Source organism: Protomyctophum bolini, assembly GCF_963924005.1.
Source record: "Protomyctophum bolini genome assembly, chromosome: 22".
Classification (NCBI taxonomy): Eukaryota; Metazoa; Chordata; class Actinopteri; order Myctophiformes; family Myctophidae; genus Protomyctophum; species Protomyctophum bolini.
In genome coordinates this window covers 35,381,300-35,401,311 of record NC_137883.1, presented here as the reverse complement: position 1 = coordinate 35,401,311, position 20,012 = coordinate 35,381,300, and the positions used below count along the sequence as shown (strand labels likewise).

Sequence of the window (20,012 nt, the reverse complement as noted above, 5' to 3'; positions counted from 1 at the left end):
CGTCATATACACACCATGTACTCTCTCAAGGATGACGTAATGTTGTAACTAGTCCCAGCAAAACAGGCACAGATTTACCGTTGAAGAAAACTTGTCTTCACTTCGAAGAGACCAAGCGAAACGATTACTTGCGCGCTCTGCTTGCGCAAGTAATAAACATGAAACAGTTATATGGTGTGATAACAGGTATTTACATACATGATGTTTAGAACTAAGTAAAGTAAAAGTACCTTAATTGTAATACTAGTAAACCTAAAGTACCTCAGAATCGTACTTAAGCACAGTAATTGAGTAAAGGCAAAAGGGAGGCAGAGCAAAGAATACCAAAACGCAGTTTATAGTTTAAGGGACGCAATAAAACAGCGACCTCTGCATCCACGGGATGCACTGCTGGTAAGTAGTTAAATGCTGTTAAATGCTGCAATTTGTAAAAATGACTCCTATAACATCGTTGAAGTGGGACTCATAAAATGTCCCATGGGACTCATCTAAAAGACATCCTGGGACCTATTTACATCACTGGGGAGGTGCCATTTGTTCCTATCGGGTATAACCTATTCTGTCCAAAACCATTATATCTGTGCGACACTGGCATTAACTACTATTCTCTCCTCCTTTCTCTGCCTCTGTGTCAAAGGTGTCGTCACTCATCTTTGACATCAGATGTGCGGTTCCATATTTTAGGTAAAGGCAAAGAAGTCTCAACTGCCATTATAAAGAAACAGTTAAATGTTAAAAGTTAAATGTAAAAAAAAAAACCTAGACTGATGCCCGTTTCTATCTTACACAGTATATTATTTGCAGCTATGCTCAAGTACCTTTTTGTCTTAACTCCGCTACTTCATAGTTCATAGTGACCATGTGAAAATATGTAGATCATTTGATAGTATATTTATTGCTCCCTTTCCCCTTACACCCCCCCCACACACACACGCACACACACACACACAGACACACACGCACACACACGCACACACACACACGCACCCTTCTACTTTGTCCCTTCCTCTTATGGAAAAAACTAAAACGATGGAGCTTGCACAAAAACAACGTTCGCCCACTGTTTTACACCCGTAAACATGTGACGTGAGAATAAAGTGATTCTGCTGGGAGCACATGACCCTCCGTCGACCATGCAATACCATCCCTTACTGTACTCACTGTACCCATTACCATAGACATCAGGGGTGTTCATATATGGGCATAAACGTGATCCAGACAGATGTTTTAACCCATTCTGACCTGAGATCAGATTCATACGAGGTTTCCACTGGACACACACTGGTCTGATGAACCCATTCTGACCTGAGATCAGATTCTAAAAATGTCAGTCGTTCTTCGAATTTTTCAAAAATAGCAGACCTACAAGCTCATAGCGCGCCACTCGGTGGCGCGCTATGAGCTTGTAGATCTGCTATTTTTCAATAGGTAAAGCATAACATGATGCCAACACCAAAATGGGTGCCCGGTCAGAATGGGTTAACAACCGCTGGTCCGACCGACTACCCACTCGGCACACACACACACATGAGGCGAATTCAGACGGTTCTCAAGATACGTGGGGGGGGACAAATCACGAAGTTTACTTCCTTGGCCTATACTGAATGCGTGCGCCAGAAACGTGTCGCCGGTCGGTCCGGCGTTCTGTGAGATTATATCCTCCGGCCCCCGGGACTCCCAGACCGACCAGAACCTGAACCCGTGGAATCCTTTATATACTCCGGCCCCCGGGACTCCCAGACCGACCAGAACCTGAACCCGTGGAATGCTTTATATACTCCGGCCCCCGGGACTCCCAGACCGACCAGAACCTGAACCCGTGGAATCCTTTATATACTCCGGCCCCCGGGACTCCCAGACCGACCAGAACCTGAACCCGTGGAATCCTTTATATACTCCGGCCCCCGGGACTCCCAGACCGACCAGAACCTGAACCCGTGGAATCCTTTATATACTCCGGCCCCCGGGACTCCCAGACCGACCAGAACCTGAACCCGTGGAATCCTTTATATACTCCGGCCCCCGGGACTCCCAGACCGACCAGAACCTGAACCCGTGGAATCCTTTATATACTCCGGCCCCCGGGACTCCCAGACCGACCAGAACCTGAACCCGTGGAATCCTTTATATACTCCGGCCCCCGGGACTCCCAGACCGACCAGAACCTGAACCCGTGGAATCCTTTATATACTCCGGCCCCCGGGACTCCCAGACCGACCAGAACCTGAACCCGTGGAATGCTTTATATACTCCGGCCCCCGGGACTCCCAGACCGACCAGAACCTGAACCCGTGGAATCCTTTACCCGACGTGGTGCAGTTCGCTTGGTTCTTGCAGTTGAAAAGTGTCCTTTAGCGTCCCTTTAGCGACCTCCTCCATGTGATAGGTCACACGGGGAGGGGAGGGGGCATCGGGCGGGTCCACCATGAGGGTGAACGCCTCGTCTGGAACGTCAAGAGATTGCGACGAGTCGTCCCGATCTACGCGAGCTTTTATCGGCTCGTCCCGACCGGCGTGAGATTGCGACCGTTCGCCGTACCGCTCGGACTCCTCCGGCACGACACCTAGGTGGGCTTCCATTTCCGTAGCCAGGTCGGCTTCCATTTCCTTCCACCTCTTCTCCTGCTCCTGCTCCCTCTGCCTGTAATATGTGTCGACGACGTACTGATACTTGCCCGTCGTTATGTCGAAGAGGGCGGCGAACTTCTCTCCCAGGTAGAGGACGACCGAGAGGAGGAACGCGGGTCCCTTCAGGAAGTAGAACCAGACGTACGCGCACGGGTTGGTCGGCGCGGCGGCGTCCACCTCGGACTCGTCGTCCTCCTCGTCCGTGCTGAACTCCTCCATCGTCTCCCCGCTGGCGAAGTGGATGATCCTGCGAGGAACTCTCTCCCAGTCCTGCGGTCGCTGCTGCTTCTTCTTCCTCGCCAGGCTCACTCGCACAAAGTCATCGCTGGTCATGTCGGAGGTCTGCTCCATGTCCGTATCCTCCTCGCTTTTGGAACTATAGACGTTATTGAGATACAGCGATATGTCAGCCATGATAGCTGCTGATGTGTGTTTATATATAACGCCGTCTGTCTTGGTGTCTTTATATGCCGGATGTGTGGCGTCGAACACTTACGTCACGAGGAAGCCGCTATGTCAGTTTTGGTGTCATAGCCCTCTATATAGTAGACCGGTTATCGACATTGTCGTAACTCGAGAACCGCTTGACCCACTGACTTCACATTCGACACAGGCGTTCCACACCCCCCACAGGGAGTGCAGTGCCAGGTGTCGAGTCGGTCGGACCCACGGTTCTCCAGAACCACCACAAAAGGCTCTGGTCAGGCTCTGCCAGTGGGCCTAATGAGACCAACTCCTTTCACCTGTGCAATTTCCAGCCTCTGCCTCTCAGCCAATTGAGACAGGCAGCAAGCCGCTCCTATATACAGCTTTTGTCCCCACACGTCTCATATTTGCCATTGACAATGAAAGGGGAAACTAGGACATATTGTCCGCCAAATATGATGCAGAATTTGTGACAAGAAGAGAGCCCCTCACTTCACACGGGTGTGATTTGTTTCTCCTATAGCTAGCTTGGCGTCTTACAGACCAGTACCTAGAAAACAGCACAGCGTTGCTTTACTCAGAAACCCAACAAAACAACGACCAGGCCAATCACATCAGACCTGCAAGTGTGCGTGTGTGTGTGTGTGTGACAGGTCGCTATGCTCACGGCCAGACAAGTTGCTCCCTGGGTAATGTTATCAGAAGTGAAAATGAGATCAGTGTGTGTGTGTGTGTGTGTGTGTGTGTGTGTGTGTGTGTGTGTGTGTGTGTGTGTGTGTGTGTGGAGTAGGAGCCAACCAACAACCATGGAGGAGGGGCTTCAGGGTGTGTCTACTACAAGTATTTGCAACATTCGGAGCAATAAGTGGGTCAAAAGAATGTGAGAATCAATGATGGCGTAATCTGCATGAAGGTCTGCTTCATGCTGGCCTGCAGGGAAAATCTGCAATTTGATGACGTTTTGTCTGTCAGACACTATAGCATGTGAATCCTCTGGGTTAAAAAGGTGCTGTAAGTTAACCCATTTAGACCTGACATCGAAATTGAAAAAATGTCTTCTAAATCCTGACAGTTTTCTGAAATACCCATGTTTCTATATCAGTGGTGCTCAATAGTTCATGTCAAGGACAACAATTATATGTATTTGACAGACCTACTTCCCAAAACAAGATGAATGCTTGTAAAGTTTTACGGTCTCTGTTTTCAGCTTTAGTCGGATCCTCTGCCCTGAAACTATTGTGTACTTTGGGTCCATTAAGGGTTTAAAACTTTAATAGTGTTTATCGTTACAAATGGGTAGAAAGAGGTCAAGTGGGGTACTGTAAACATTGCTGTAGCTCTACTGCAGTGCATTACATCATGGATCTGCTATTCTGGTTGATTTGTATTGGCTGAAACAATCTGTCCAAGTTAGGAGTGGAAACATGATTTTGATCGTTTTCCTTGTAATCATTATATTGCACATCTCTCTCTCTGCGTGTGTGTGTGTGTGTGTGTGTGTGTGTGTGTGTGTGTGTGTGTGTGTGTGTGTGTGTGTGTGTGTGTGTGCACGTGCGTGCGTGTTGGGTGAGAGTATTGGTGTTGATAGGACAATGTTTGAATGGGAAGCCAAACTGTATTTCTAAACGTTCTTTTATGATGCATGCGTTCTGTGGCCGTTTTGAACTGGAAGGAACATAATTGTCAGGACCATTAATGCTGTTCCAGGTTACACACTCACTATGAAATCTGAAATAACTCACAGTTCTATCTCTTGCTAAGCCCAATTATAACGCTATCCCTTCGGTAATAGGGAATCATCAACCACACGATGGATGTACGCGAGGCTAATTTAGGTGATGCTCTGTCCATTTAGTGCTGCTGGCCTTCAGCGCTTTATTGAGGTTCTGCTCTCAATATGGCTCAGCCTGTGACATCATTTACGATGCCAAGAAGAGTAACATCATGATTATTTATTAGAAGCGGGGAAGACAGTAAACTGTAATTTCCCGTCTTTTTGTCTGTCTCGTACTGCCCTTAAGGTCTGTGATGAGGTCAGAGTACTTATGCCATTATATAATATAACAACTGACCTATCTGATGAACGGTACATCTATAGAGCGCCGCAGTCCCGCCCCCTCTCAGAAAAACGAGTGGCCCAGGAAATGAAACCCCAATGCATTCTCCCGTCGGCACTTCTAATATAATTTATTTAAAGACGGTTACGCCGCGGACAAAGCCAACTCGGATCGTGACAAATCATGACAATGAACACAATGTTTTGGGCCGATCAAATAATTTATAAGACGAGACGCAAAACAAATAGTGTTTCTTTTCTTCTTTCTAATGATTTGATCGGCCCCAAAACATTGTGTTCATTGTCATGATTTGTCACGATCCGAGTTGGCTTTGTCCGCGGCGTAACCGTCTTTAAATAAATTATATTAGAAGTGCCGACGGGAGAATGCATTGGGGTTTCATTTCCTGGGCCACTCGTTTTTCTGAAAGGGGGAGGGACTGCGGCTCTCTATAGGCAGCGTAGAATGTTATTATGCACAAGATAACATGATTTAGTATGTTTAATATGTTTAGTATGTTTAGTATGTGTAGTATGTGTAGTAACTAGTATGTGTTCAGCTTCCAAAAGTCCACACTATTCAAAGCTCTTTGTATACTGCCCCCTTGTGGCGGTGCTACAGAAAGAGAATAAGTCTGAACAATAGCATTGCTCTGTCTCTGTCTAACACTAACTGTTAGTTTACTTTAAAATACAGATAGGTTCAGGCCTCTGAACGTGTATTCTCTTGAACTGTCACTTTGTGTCCCAACTGAATGTGCACAACCCACCGTTTTTGACAGCGCTACAGAAAGAGCCAGCTAGGGCATTCCTTAAAAAAACCCGAAAATAGCAGATCTACAAGCTCACAACACATCGCGTTGAGAGCTTGTATATACTGTAGATCTGTTATTTTCGAGGCATGACCCCGCCCACACTCTTTATCTGCTGAAGATGAGGCGTACGACATGGATCTTTACACAGGACAAATTCTTTCAACACAAAACAATTCCACGTTGAAGTTCAGGAGAGTTTGGAGAAAGGGTCAAAGGCCAGCTATAGGGGCTGAAGCCCACTTTGCTGTCTGTGTGTGCACGCACGCACGACGTGCAGAGAGTGTTAGAGAGGCAGGGGCTGAAATCCCGTAAGAGGGCACTTTTGGACAAAAATAGTGAAAATAGCAGATCTACAAGCTCACAAAGCTTTGCGCTGCGACACGTTGAGAGCTTGTAGATCAGCTCTTTTTGGGGCGAAACCCAGCACTCTTTAACTAGTGTAACTGAGGGGGACACCTCCGGTTAACGACATGGATTTCTAAACAAAATGTGTTCAACGGAAATAGAAACGAGTGGCATTTGCATTTCTTTTTTTCACCATAGTAAATGCTGTATTTGTGGTCTGGAAAGGGCAGTTGTTTTACAGACGGGTAAAAGGGGCAGGGGCTGAAGCCCCCTTTGATGTCTTATGTGTGCACGTGCCTGTAAAGAGCAGTATGCAAACAACGCAATCTGGCTTATTATAATTGTCATGATGTGCGAGGCACGTGGGTTTAGAACCCATAAGTGCAGACAGATAGGCAGAAGGCAGCGCTCAAATGCAACAGAGTTTTAATAACAAAACTCAAAAAGGAACAGAACACCATGGTGACTTACCAGAGGCGCCGGAGGAGGAGGAGGTCAATTGGGTCTGAATGTCCCCGCACTATTGGGGGTGGTGCCTGGTCCATTTGTTCCCGACCCGGTGCTGCATGGTGCAGGCCATGAACCGTTTCCATTTTGCTGTGCAATAGTCGTTGTGTATTAACTGTATCTCTAGTTGGCTGGCTGCATACGTGCAGTAACTCAGTTAGTTACTGCAGAGAGTGAGAGGTTCTAGCCAACACCAACTCGGGATTCCTGGATCGCTGCAGCCCTCCACAATGTCCCATAATCCACCATCAGGTTCTTGAGCTCTGCAGTGTTGTTAGCCAAGCTGTGGCGCCACAACAGCACGTCTACATTAGGTGGTGGTATACGCTTCTTTCCCCTCCTGGCTTTGCCTGGGTTGGCTCCCATAGGGTCAATTTACTGGCTCTTATAGTCACTCTCAACTTGATCAAGGTGTCAGACAGGCTAATACACAACGTCCTGACTGTGCCACTGTGACTTACTACAACAATCTGACACAAGAACTTCTATAAAGACACACGGCTAACAGGACATTTGTGTTCACAAATGTGAACACAACTGACAATCAACACTGCATGGACAGGCTGGGGAACTAAAGAGGACACACACAGGTGGAAACACTGACCAATAATCACAAGGTTAGACAAGGCAGGTACAGAACTACAGGGGTAGACAGGAATAAGGCACAGAACAATACTACAAAATAAGTGTATAAGGTCAACTCTAACTGGAAACAAGGAAAGCAACAGAATCAATGGAACACAACAGAAACAAATAAAGCTCTAACTATAACTAGAACACATGGAGGAAAAAGATAAATAGCATTGGACTGCTGCTTAAAGTGTCACCAATTGATGCAGCAGTGCAAAGCCTGCCAAATGCTTGTCAGTGCCAGCGTACCCACCTGACCTGGTGTACAAATGTGACGTGGGCTGTCTGATTCTGCCAAAAACTAATTATTTAATTCTGTTCTGACTATATAACCCTGTTTGGAGTTCGGTCACGGTTTGTTATTATGTATAAGCCTCAAAGCCTGTATATGAAATTATGATTTTATGTGGACTATAGACTAGAGCACAGAAGTCTGCTACAGGGCGCACAGTTCGTGTATTTCTGTTTATTTGTATTATAATAGTACACAAAGTGACATACAAACACAGTCATGTAGCCTACTTGTGCGCACTCCGTCTCTCTCTCTCTCTCTCTCTCTCTCTCTCTCTCTCTCTCTCTCTCTCTCTCTCTCTCTCTCTCTCTCTCTCTCTCTCTCACTCATTTCTGTAAATGTATGAATTTACATACAGCATTGCATGCCTGGCTGACTTTGAGAGAAAGGAGTTCACGGTTCAAACTTCAAATCCCTTCGTCTTTGTTGTTGTTGTTGTTGGTTTGTAGCAGTCTGGGGACAGGGAGGTCCCCGACAGTGTGTTCAGCATGAGGCCAGAGAGCCTTACTCATCACTCAGTCCCTACAGATCAGACCAAAGGAAATCACTGCTCTTTTTTCTTGCTGTTTTTTCCCCCCCAAGACATGATGAGTAACACTATAATGTCAACACATAGCAGGTGACAAACAAATACATGCACGCAATGGCATAATAGGCACACATGCACGCACGCACGCACGCACGCACGCACGCACGCACGCACGCACGCACGCACGCACACACCTGTCCTGTCTCTTTGTCTCAGTACTGTTTACCCTCCACACAGATGTGTGGAATTCTTTGTCTGACTCCAGTTAGTTGCACAACAACATTCCTTCCTGTAATCACTCTTGGAGCTGCATATTGATAAATTACTCTTGCATTATTGATTATTCATTCAGAAACATAATATAGCCTACAGTGCGCTGCACTACAGTGCCTTTGCCAAGCCAAAGTATAGTGCAGTGACTACATTTTCTCTGAATACATTATTGACTCGTCCGTCTCTCAGAGGTGAAAAGGACAGTTGGCAAGTTGTATAAGAAAATATATTGTGCTGTTTAGGTGAGAAAATCAGTGTAGCTGTTAGAGGAGACTGCCTGCCTTGTTGAGGTTATTTGGGTTATTATGAGTATGGCAGAGTACAGGCTTTAGTTCCGACAGACTGACACCATTATTGTTTTTTCAGTCATTAGAACCTATACCTCAAACCCTATCCTAACCCTAACCGCAAGCACACGGGAGCAGCGCGTCCGACCGCATGTCCGACCACATGTCACTTATCGCTGTTGGACGTCAGGCCATGGTCAGATGTTGACCCCGACTCGTCACTCTAACCTAATCTAAGACACTCTCATGGTCAGATGTTGACCCCGAAAATAGCAGATCTATACAACCGCTGTGAGCATGTAGAGATTGTCGGCCTACTGTGAATTAGGCTTTAACCTTTGCATCGATCATCTTTCCAAAGAGCCGGCCCGCGGGTAGGTCGAGGTCAAAGTCTGCTCCATAGAGAAGGTTAGCAATGCGGCAGCATAAAGTTACCATGGTGATGCTCTGACGTTGCCATGGTGATATTTTTATGTTACCATGGTGATGTTCTGATGACTGCAAAACCAGGGATGAAGCTTAAAGTCCACAATTGTGCGTGCGTGCTGTGTGCGCGTGCTGTGTGCGCGTGCGTGCGTCTGAGATGCTCTGTGTGTTGAAGGGCATCTCTGACGAGTAACTGCTTTGATCTGTTGTTTTCTGTGTTTACGCTTATCAAGCTAAACTTTGCTTTGTCACTGAGCTGAGCCTGTACTTAAATGTTACATCTCTCAACGTCAGTCACATGACTGTGACTCCATTGTTGCGAGCTCAAACTGGTGAGCTTGTAGATAGATCTATTTTTCGGCCAGGCCTTTCATGTGGTTAAAGGATATACATCTGTGTTGTTCACATGGTGCGTGCAGCTGACGACATCACACAGCTAACTGAGGTCAGTCAGTCAGTCAGTCAGTCAGTCAGTCAGTCAGCCATCCAGCCAGCCAGCCAGCCAGTCAGTCAGTCACTCAGCTGCATCATGTGTGGCCTACAGTATCCTACAGTAAGCTACAGTAAAGGTTTGTGGATGACACCACCGGACCGCCATGGGTCAGATTATCTGGACAATGGTGAGACACTATAACAGCCTGCAGAGAGGAAGTGAGAGGCTGTGACATCATGGCGTCATCAGGAGGAGGAAGGATAACAACCTCCGTCTTATTCTTTTAACATCAGGAAAACAAAGGAGATTATTGTAGACTGTACTACAGTACAGGCTGTAGGGAGCATGTGCCCACCCCCTCCACACACACACACACACACACACACACACACACACATGCACACACATAAACACACCATTCGCATCAATGGTATACTGCAGTGGAGAGAGAGTGACTGAGCAGCTTCAAGTCGCTCTGGGAAGGCGAAGATAGGAGCAGCTGTTTGAACCACAGTCTAATGTTTTACTATAATATATAATTATAGCACAGTCTTCACCACCCTCAATCAACCTGATAACGGTGACTCAACCAGGCAATCCGGTACAGTTTCCCGTGTCATTGTAACGTCTAGCTCTGTTTTCTGTGGAAAACAGAGCTAGACGTATACAGTATGACTGTCACCCACACGAGGTCATTTACGGCATTCATTGTTTTCTCAACTTGTGGTCGATAAAATAAAAATAAGCCCACACAATAACACAAGGACCCCAGTGGTCATATATATATATAGGCTCCAGGGGATCTCCAGCTAAATGTGTTAATATAGCCACAAAATCTGCATATTTGAAAATTGTATAACTGTTTTCAACAGATTTGTATTGATTTGTTTACATCTGGGAAACTTTGAAATTATGGCACATTCTGCAGCATAATGCGTATACTTTGAGTACATACAGAAGCCAATACTTTTGTACTTTGTACTCAAGTATAGCGTTTGAATTGGGGACTTGCTTGGTCATGCTATCCTGACGTCCTGACCAAGCAGGATGTCTGGAGCAAAGCATCCATGTTGCTTGGTCATGCTATCCTGACGTCCTGACCAAGCAGGATGTCTGGAGCAAAGCATCCATGATGCTTGGTCATGCTATCCTGACGTCCTGACCAAGCAGGATGTCTGGAGCAAAGCATCCATGATGTGAGTGAGAAGAATGTGTTCAGCAAAACCAACATGCCACCATTGACTTACAATCCAATAGGTCACCAATGCACCGTGCACTTCAGCACCAGGCAGTCAATAACAACATGGACGGAGTGATTCCTAGACTGTGTGCTTTTTTAATTAAATAAGGCAACCCAAAGAAGACACAGACCAAAGTTATAAGCGGTTTGCGGCATACATACATGCGTGTATTCCCAAATTGCATCATGACCGAGTAATGTCGGTGTGAGACATAGACGCCAGAGGAGTCATTTGGGTCTGAATGTCCCGCACTATATTGGGGGTTTCCCCGGCCGGCGCTATAGTAGTGCACGCCAAGGTTCTTGCAGAGTTGCACCGTTTCCATTTTGCTGTACAGTAACTGCAGTTGCTCTTAGTCTCAACTCGATCAAGGTGATGTCAGGCGTGCTAATACACAACAATGTGAGTCATGAAGTCTGCCCCCAAATAATGTCCCCACTCTGTTACGTCCTGCCTGCCGGCGCCACTGGTGCGAGAGAACAGTATGAAATAGTATTAGTTCCGACACCACTTTTCATTCTCATGTTGGGGTATAATATGCCACGGTTGGTACACTTATACTGTAGAATGTGTCCTCTGCATTAACCCGTCATCCTCACTGCGGTATTAGGAGCATGCGGTGCACAGGGAGCACGTACTGTAGGTGTTAACACATTTAGACCTCAGGACGATTCTATACCAATGTTCTTCTAAATCCTGACAGTTTTCTGAAAAACCTCATGTTTCTGTGTCAATGGTGCTCAAACCTTTTTCGTGTCAAGGACCCCCGGAATTATCTGTAGCCATCTGAAAATATATGTTGTTCCAGGGGACCCCCCCCCCCCCCCAGGGACCCCCCCCATGCAGAAGCAAAGATTTGAGTTAAAAACGTTCTCTCTGCTGGGCCGTGGCTCAGCGGTCCAGGGCCTGGGCCGTGGCTCAGCGGTCCAGGGCCTGGGCCGTGGCTCAGCGGTCCAGGGCCTGGGCCGTGGCTCAGCGGTCCAGGCACCTTGGCTGGTAATCCAGTCTGGCAGTGTGCCGCGGGTTCGACTCCCAACAGCCTTTACTGCATGTCATCCTCCCCATTTTCCCCAAGTTCACTCCGAAAGAATATATATTCAAAGATTTGCGCCCATATTTTCACGATTTTTCAGAAATAGCAGACCTACAAGCTCGTAGCGCGGCACTCGGTGCCACGTTACGAGCTTGTAGATCTGCTATTTTTCAATGGCTGCCGCTAAACTATATAACATAATGCTCAAAACACAAAAAGGGGTTCCCAACCGGCCGGCCTGAACAGGTTAAGCGTGACCCAGACGGCCCTCTCCGGTCTCCCCGTCCCACTCGGCTGGCCTGCCCGCCTGCCCTGCCCTGCCAGCCCAGATGCAGCGGAGCCGGGGCAGACATTCATCACCACCACCCCAGGGTGCCTGGAGCTAATGGGTGATGATCCATCATGGTAGTGGAGGAAGGAAGGAAGCTCCCAGCCTCCCACCACCACCACAGCCTGGCCGTGCTCCACATGCTGCTGTCTCCCACGGCACGCAAACCGCATCTCTGTGGCGTCGCCTGCTATACCTGGTCCTCTGTTCCATTTTGGGGGCGGGAACCCCTTTTTAGTGTTAGCATTATGTTATGCTTTTATAGCTATTTATAGCACTACGAGCTTGTAGGTCTGCTATTTTTGAAAAATCGAAGAACGACTTGACATAGAAACATAGCTTTTTCAGAAAACTGTCAGGATGTAGAAGACATTTTTAGAATCTGATCTCAGGTCAGAATGGGTTAACTGTAGAGTAGGTCACGTAGCTTTAGAATCTGATCTCAGGTCAGAATGGGTTAACTGTAGAGTAGGTCACGTAGCTTCGCTACACCTACACCTACCGTCCTTATTCAAGTATAGCTCTCAAGTTAAATTTGTTTTAGACATAGGACTATAAAGTATACATGCATAGTTCCATTATATAAATATTCCCCTGTTACGTTCTTAGCTTACGTATGATTCATGAATGATAACTACTTTTTATGTATATTATGTGATGTATACTGCCATGCTTTTTTGTTCTTTGCTTAATGTAAATCGCTCTGGATTGAGAGTGTCTGCTAAATGCCTAAATTGTAATTGTATATATGGCTCTGGGAACTGTTAGGGCCGAGACGTATAGCCTAGACGAATCCACAGAGGGGTGCCCTGGGCTCTCTGCCATTACTGAGGTGTATATCATTAACTGTTTAGCTACGCCTGGCCTACAGGGCATGCACTAATCCACATCTAATGGCCACTGACCAGCTAGATCAGTGGCGTTGTGGTTAGAGTGTCCGCCCTGAGACTGGGAGGTCAGGGTTCAATCCCCGGCTGGGGCACACCAAAGATTCTAAGAAAAATGCAATGGGACTGGGAATTGAACCCCGACCTCCCAATGTCTGGGCGGACACCATAACTAACCACAAACTGGGCTGGTTTTCATCGCGCATGGTGATCGACATACGATCATATGATCACCCAGTGGTCCTTGAGGGGGTTCCAGGTGGTCCGAAGCTAAATGACGGAGAGTTGGTAACCAAATGGACCCTTATGGGTCTGCATCACTATGGGACCAAAATCTAATCCAACGACAACAAAATAATTCTTAGGGTTGAAAACCACTGCACAGTGTTTGTACAGTACTGGTGTCCTCCAGTAGGGGGGCTATACTATAGACACCCTCCTGTTTCCCACCCACACTAAATATTTTGGTCCATCGACAGGCTCACAACAGCATCACTTTGAGGCGTGTTGTTGTGAACTTGTAGATGGGCTGTTTTGTCACCCTCTAGGCCTGCATGGATGGAGTCCTGTTTTGTCACCCTCTAGGCCTGCATGGATGGAGTCCTGTTTTGTCACCCTCTAGGCCTGCATGGATGGAGTCCTGTTTTGTCACCCTCTAGGCCTGCATGGATGGAGTCCTGTTTTGTCACCCTCTAGGCCTGCATGGATGGAGTCCTGTTTTGTCACCCTCTAGGCCTGCATGGATGGAGTCCTGTTTTGTCACCCTCTAGGCCTGCATGGATGGAGTCCTGTTTTGTCACCCTCTAGGCCTGCATGGATGGAGTCCTGTTTTGTCACCCTCTAGGCCTGCATGGATGGAGTCCTGTTTTGTCACCCTCTAGGCCTGCATGGATGGAGTCCTGTTTTGTCACCCTCTAGGCCTGCATGGATGGAGTCCTGTTTTGTCACCCTCTAGGCCTGCATGGATGGAGTCCTGTTTTGTCACCCTCTAGGCCTGCATGGATGGAGTCCTGTTTTGTCACCCTCTAGGCCTGCATGGATGGAGTCCTGTTTTGTCACCCTCTAGGCCTGCATGGATGGAGTCCTGTTTTGTCACCCTCTAGGCCTGCATGGATGGAGTCCTGTTTTGTCACCCTCTAGGCCTGCATGGATGGAGTCCTGTTTTGTCACCCTCTAGGCCTGCATGGATGGAGTCCTGTTTTGTCACCCTCTAGGCCTGCATGGATGGAGTCCTGTTTTGTCACCCTCTAGGCCTGCATGGATGGAGTCCTGTTTTGTCACCCTCTAGGCCTGCATGGATGGAGTCCTGCAGAGGCCTTCATTCCACCGCCTCTGACTCGGTGTTGAGTTGGTCGACTAATATTACGACGAAAGACTTTCGTCGACTAACCTACCGTTTTTCACTGACTAAATGGAAACCAAATGAAAACTATGAGCTATGATGACTAAAACGAAGACATTTTGTTTTAACAATTTCGTCAACGAATAAAAACTAGACTAAAATGTGAGGAAGGGACTAGTGGACAACTTGGACAAGAGATCCAGTATAAGTTATTGTACACTTGGTTGCATGCTGAAAATAGCAGATCTACAAGCTCACAACGCGTCACAGCACGACACGTTCTCCATCTGCTATTTTCAGCACGTATAAAATCAGTCATTACGACCGCATCAAGGCCCCGCCAGAATACATTTTAGTCGACTAACTGAACTGCAGATTTAGTCGACTGAAATCTATAAATATGACTAAAATATGACTAAAACCAAATGGAGTTTCATTCCAAAGACTATATGACTAAACTAAAATAGAAATGTGCTGCCAAAAACAACACTGACTCTCTCTGTTCATTTCACTGTTCTGGCCCTGTGCACGCACACACACACACACACACACACACACGCACACACACACACACACACACACACACACACACACACTAGGCACACTCTTATCTCTCCCCACTATCCTAGTAATGCGTAATGACTGCTTTCAGGCAGGGAGGGGGGGAGGGAGGGAGGGCTAATGGAGGTTGACGACGTGCGTGCGTGTCAGTGGCACAGTTTTGGATGTGCACGTGTGTGCGTGTGCGTGTGTGTGTGTGTGTGTGTGTGTGCGCGCGCGCTGCAGAGCCCTTCTGCTGACTGCGCCCCCCCCCCCTGGCAGAGGCTCCAGTGCGTCAGCAGAAGGACTGAATGAAGAGCAAGGAAAAAATAATCACTGGATCAATCTGAGTGACTGCAGAGAACGCACACCCCCACACGCACGCACTCACACACCCCCACACACACGCACTCACACACCCCCACACGCACGCACGCACACACACACTACACGCACGCGCGCGCACGCACGCACGCACTCACACACCCCACTCATACACACACACATACACATGGGGGAGGAGAGAGAGGGGGGGGGGGCAGAGGGAGAGAGAGAGACAAAACGCAGGCGGGGGGGGGGGGGGGGGGGCAGAGGGAGAGAGAGAGAGAGGGGGGGGAGAGATAAGAAGAGAAAGAGGAAGGGAGAGAAAGTAATTAAAGAGAAAGAGAGGTATAGAGGGAGAGAGAGAGAGAGAGAGGGAGGGAGGGATAGTGTGGGAGAGAGAGAGAGAGAGAGAGAGAGAGGGAGGGATAGTGTGGGAGAGAGAGAGAGAGAGAGAGAGAGGAGAGAGAGAGAGAGAGAGATAGAGAGAGAGAGAGAGAGGGAGGGATAGTGTGGGGGAGAGAGAGAGAGAGAGAGAGAGAGAGAGGGAGGGATAGTGTGGGGGAGAGAGAGAGAGAGAGAGAGAGAGAGAGAGAGAGAGAGAGAGAGAGAGAGAGAGAGAGAGGGAGGGATAGTGTGGGAGAGAGAGAGAGAGAGAGGGAGGGATAGTGTGGGGGAGAGAGAGAGAGAGAGAGAGAGATAGTGTGGGAGAGAGAGAGAGAGATATTCATAATGTGAATTCTCCGCTCAGAGAACGACTCACACACACACACTATGTGGTCAGGCTGCAGGAGGAACTACTCACACACACACTATGTGGTCAGGCTGCAGGAGGAGATGATGGAGCTGCATGGATGTGAATGAAGTTGGAGGAGTTAAGACAGGGTGCGTATGTATGCTATGGACTTTGCATTAGGACAGGGTGCGTATGGCATGTATGATATGGACTTTGCATTAGGACATGGTGCGTATGTATGCTATGGACTTTGCATTAGGACAGGGAGCGTATATGCTATGGACTTTGCATTAGGACATGGTGCGTATGGTATGCTATGGACTTTGCATTAGGACAGGGTGCGTATATGCTATGGACTTTGCATTAGCACATGGTGCATGTATGCTGTACAGTATGCCACCTGCTAGCTTCCATATAGCAGTAAATGTTATAATTTGTTATCATTCGACATGGTACGTTGTTGTGAGGAGTCGGACAGCTTCATTAGGAGGACATTAGGAGGACATACGATGTTGTGAGGACAGCTACTTTAGGAGGACATACGATGTTGTGAGGACAGCTACTTTAGGAGGACATACGATGTTGTGAGGACAGCTACTTTAGGAGGACATACGATGTTGTGAGGACAGCTACTTTAGGAGGACATTATGAGGACATGGTACTCCTCCTCTCCCAGTAGTATTATGTGTATCCTGGTTTAGGAGGACATTATGAGGACATGGTACTCCTCCTCCTCTCCCAGTAGTATTATGTGTATCCTGGTTTTCTGCCTCCTCATACTATAGTAGTAGGCTACTACTGGAACGTCACATGACACAAATACAAGCTCCTACACAACCTGTGAGCTTCTAGATCGGACTGTGTTTGTGTTGCTGTATTGTGACAAAGAATCATTATTGTGTACTTCCTACGTATATTCTATCAACTGTAGTCTGTGTTGCATCGTGTGTGTGTGTGTGTGTGTGTGTGTGTGTGTGTGTGTGTGTGTGTGTGTGTGTGTGTGTGTGTGTGTGTGTGTGTGTGTGTGTGTGTGTGTGTGTGTGAGTGTGTAGTAGTAGTAGTGAAGTAGAGAAGTAGAGAGAGAGAGTGTGTTTATACAAGTACAAATGTTTAGTCTCACGGGATATTCTACAGCTTGTAAACTTGTATAAGGTACTCACAATGCAGTACATGTCTGGTGCAGGTGACAGGTCTACTGCATTTTCAAATACTGTTGTACAGTTTTGTGTGTGTGTGTGTGTGTGTGTGTGTTGAGAGAGAGAGAGAGAGACAGAGAGAGAGGTTGGTTCAGTCAGAAGGACGCAGTATGGTGCACTCAAATAGTAGCAGTCAGAAATGTGTGAAGACTGAGTTCACAGCAATGCAGATTGAAGCAGTGTGTGTGTGTGTGCGTGCATGCGTGCGTGCGTGCAATAAATGACCCGAGTAGTACGGCATAACACACACACACACACACGACGTGCACGTGCGTGTGCACGTCTCCACAGAGCCTATACAGCAGCGTGGCCTCGTCTGTGTCGCCGCTGCTCCCCCATGCCTGACATGTGCAGGTGCAGTGCAGGTTCTCACACCGTTTCATGTCAAAAGGACCCTCCGAGTTAACAGGTTGAATGCCTGCAGTGTACAGCGGTCTAATAGGGTTGAATGCCTGCAGTGTACAGCGGTCTAATAGGGTTGAATGCCTGCAGTGTACAGCGGTCTGATAGGGTTGAATGCCTGCAGTGTACAGCGGTCTGATAGCCTATAGACTGCCATAGAGTTACTGGCGGCTGTGGCTCAGGAGGTAGAGCAGGTCGTCCAATGATCCGTGGGCCGGTGGTTCGAATCCCGGCTCCTCCTCCTGTCCACATGTCGAAGTGTCCTTGGGCAAGACACTGAACCCTACATTGCCTCCAGTGAGTCGGTCGGTGTGAGATCGCCACCGTCAGTGTGTGAATGTGGGAAGTGAGGACGCTGGCGTCGACTGTTCGCCGCTTCACCTCCCATTCACCTATTACATGAAGAAAGATTGAAAAGTGGTGAAGTGGTCCTTTAATAGAGGTCAAAGTGTTAATTTGTATTTGGCCGTAGACCCCCTGATCTGAAAGTATTCTGTGCCAAGGACCCTAGTCTCGGTCTGCAAAAAGAAAAGCCTGGTCACAACGCAAGGCAGAGAAGCTATCGGCAGATGTATCCTCCGGAACATCCGTCAAATGTATTTCCCCCGGATACGATATTTTCCCGACCAATCACAACACTCGCGGAGAATGTAAACTGATTTGTAAAGCATCAACGTCACTTCCTACCCTAGGGGACTCGGGGAGAACATGTGAGGGTACCTACCCTAGGGGACACGGGGAGAACATGTGAGGGTAACTACCCTAGGGGACACGGGGAGAACATGTGAGGGTACCTACCCTAGGGGACACGGGGAGAACATGTGAGGGTACCTACCCTAGGGGACACGGGGAGAACATGTGAGGGTATCTACCCTAGGGGGACACGGGGAGAACATGTGAGGGTAACTACCCTAGGGGACACGGGGAGAACATGTGAGGGTACCTACCCTAGGGGACACGGGGAGAACATGTGAGGGTAACTACCCTAGGGGACACGGGGAGAACATGTGAGGGTACCTACCCTAGGGGGACACGGGGAGAACATGTGAGGGTAACTACCCTAGGGGACACGGGGAGAACATGTGAGGGTACCTACCCTAGGGGACACGGGGAGAACATGTGAGGGTACCTACCCTAGGGGGACACGGGGAGAACATGTGAGGGTACCTACCCTAGGGGACACGGGGAGAACATGTGAGGGTACCTACCCTAGGGGACACGGGGAGAACATGTGAGGGTAACTACCCTAGGGGACACGGGGAGAACATGTGAGGGTACCTACCCTAGGGGACACGGGGAGAACATGTGAGGGTACCTACCCTAGGGGACACGGGGAGAACATGTGAGGGTACCTACCCTAGGGGGACACGGGGAGAACATGTGAGGGTAACTACCCTATAGGGGACACGGGGAGAACATGTGAGGGTACCTACCCTAGGGGACACGGGGAGAACATGTGAGGGTACCTACCCTAGGGGACACGGGGAGAACATGTGAGGGTACCTACCCTATAGGGGACACGGGGAGAACATGTGAGGGTACCTACCCTAGGGGACACGGGGAGAACATGTGAGGGTACCTACCCTAGGGGACACGGGGAGAACATGTGAGGGTAACTACCCTAGGGGAACATATATAGGAGGTTGGCTTCACTGGACCTGCATGGGGGGACAGGAGGGGACATAATGTTGGAGAAGATCAGAGAGGTATGGGGGGGTTGGGAGATTATCGAGTGCCTTGTAGGCGATAAGCACTTTATACTTGGTTTTGCGCTGTGTCAGTGTCACACTAGACACTGTGATCTGCAAGCTCACACAGATAACACAATAATCGCTGTCTCTATGCGGCGCAGGGACGCCACTATAACACAGTGTCTCTGTCTGTCTCTAAACGCTGTCTCTGTGTCTCTGCTCTGCGGTGCAGGGACACCACTATAACACAGTGTCTCTGTCTGTCTCTAAACGCTGTCTCTGTGTCTCTGCAGCGATCGGAGCCCAGCCTGGTGACCCAAGATGTTTCCCGTGCTCCTCCTGTGCGCCTGCAGTGTCGTCTCACTGGCGAGTGTGGCGAGCGACCTAGATGCACTGTACCCTGACCTGGAGCTCTCTAGAACCATCTACGTCCAAGGTACAAGCAGTGGACTCTATCGGCATGTTCTGTGTGTGTGTGTGTGTGTGTGTGTGTGTGTGTGTGTGTGTGTGTGTGTGTGCCTGCGTGCGACTGTGCGTGCGGAATCGTGACCCCCCCCAAGAAGTGAGTTCAAACAGTAGGCCGATTATGCAAAATAGTGAGTGAATTATTCATTCATTCTTTGCATAATGCTAGCATTTCAACGCCAG

The 20,012-nt window shown here is 48.3% G+C and overlaps 1 protein-coding gene across 4 annotated transcripts in view; it reads left to right on the top strand.

The window, feature by feature from the left end:
- The window catches only part of hapln1b (hyaluronan and proteoglycan link protein 1b), a 49,629-nt gene that overhangs the window by 15,432 nt on the left and 14,185 nt on the right, over window positions 1–20,012 (top strand). For 2 of the 4 annotated variants that reach the window (XM_080756251.1, XM_080756253.1), the window contains exon 2: window positions 19,658–19,800. In XM_080756251.1, coding sequence (XP_080612377.1) covers window positions 19,686–19,800 — 115 coding nt within the window. In that variant the 5' untranslated portion in view covers window positions 19,658–19,685. Of the gene's footprint in view, window positions 1–16,137; window positions 16,225–16,361; window positions 16,385–19,657; window positions 19,801–20,012 lie in introns of those variants that run through there. The other 2 variants (XM_080756252.1, XM_080756254.1) reach the window with 2 other exon arrangements.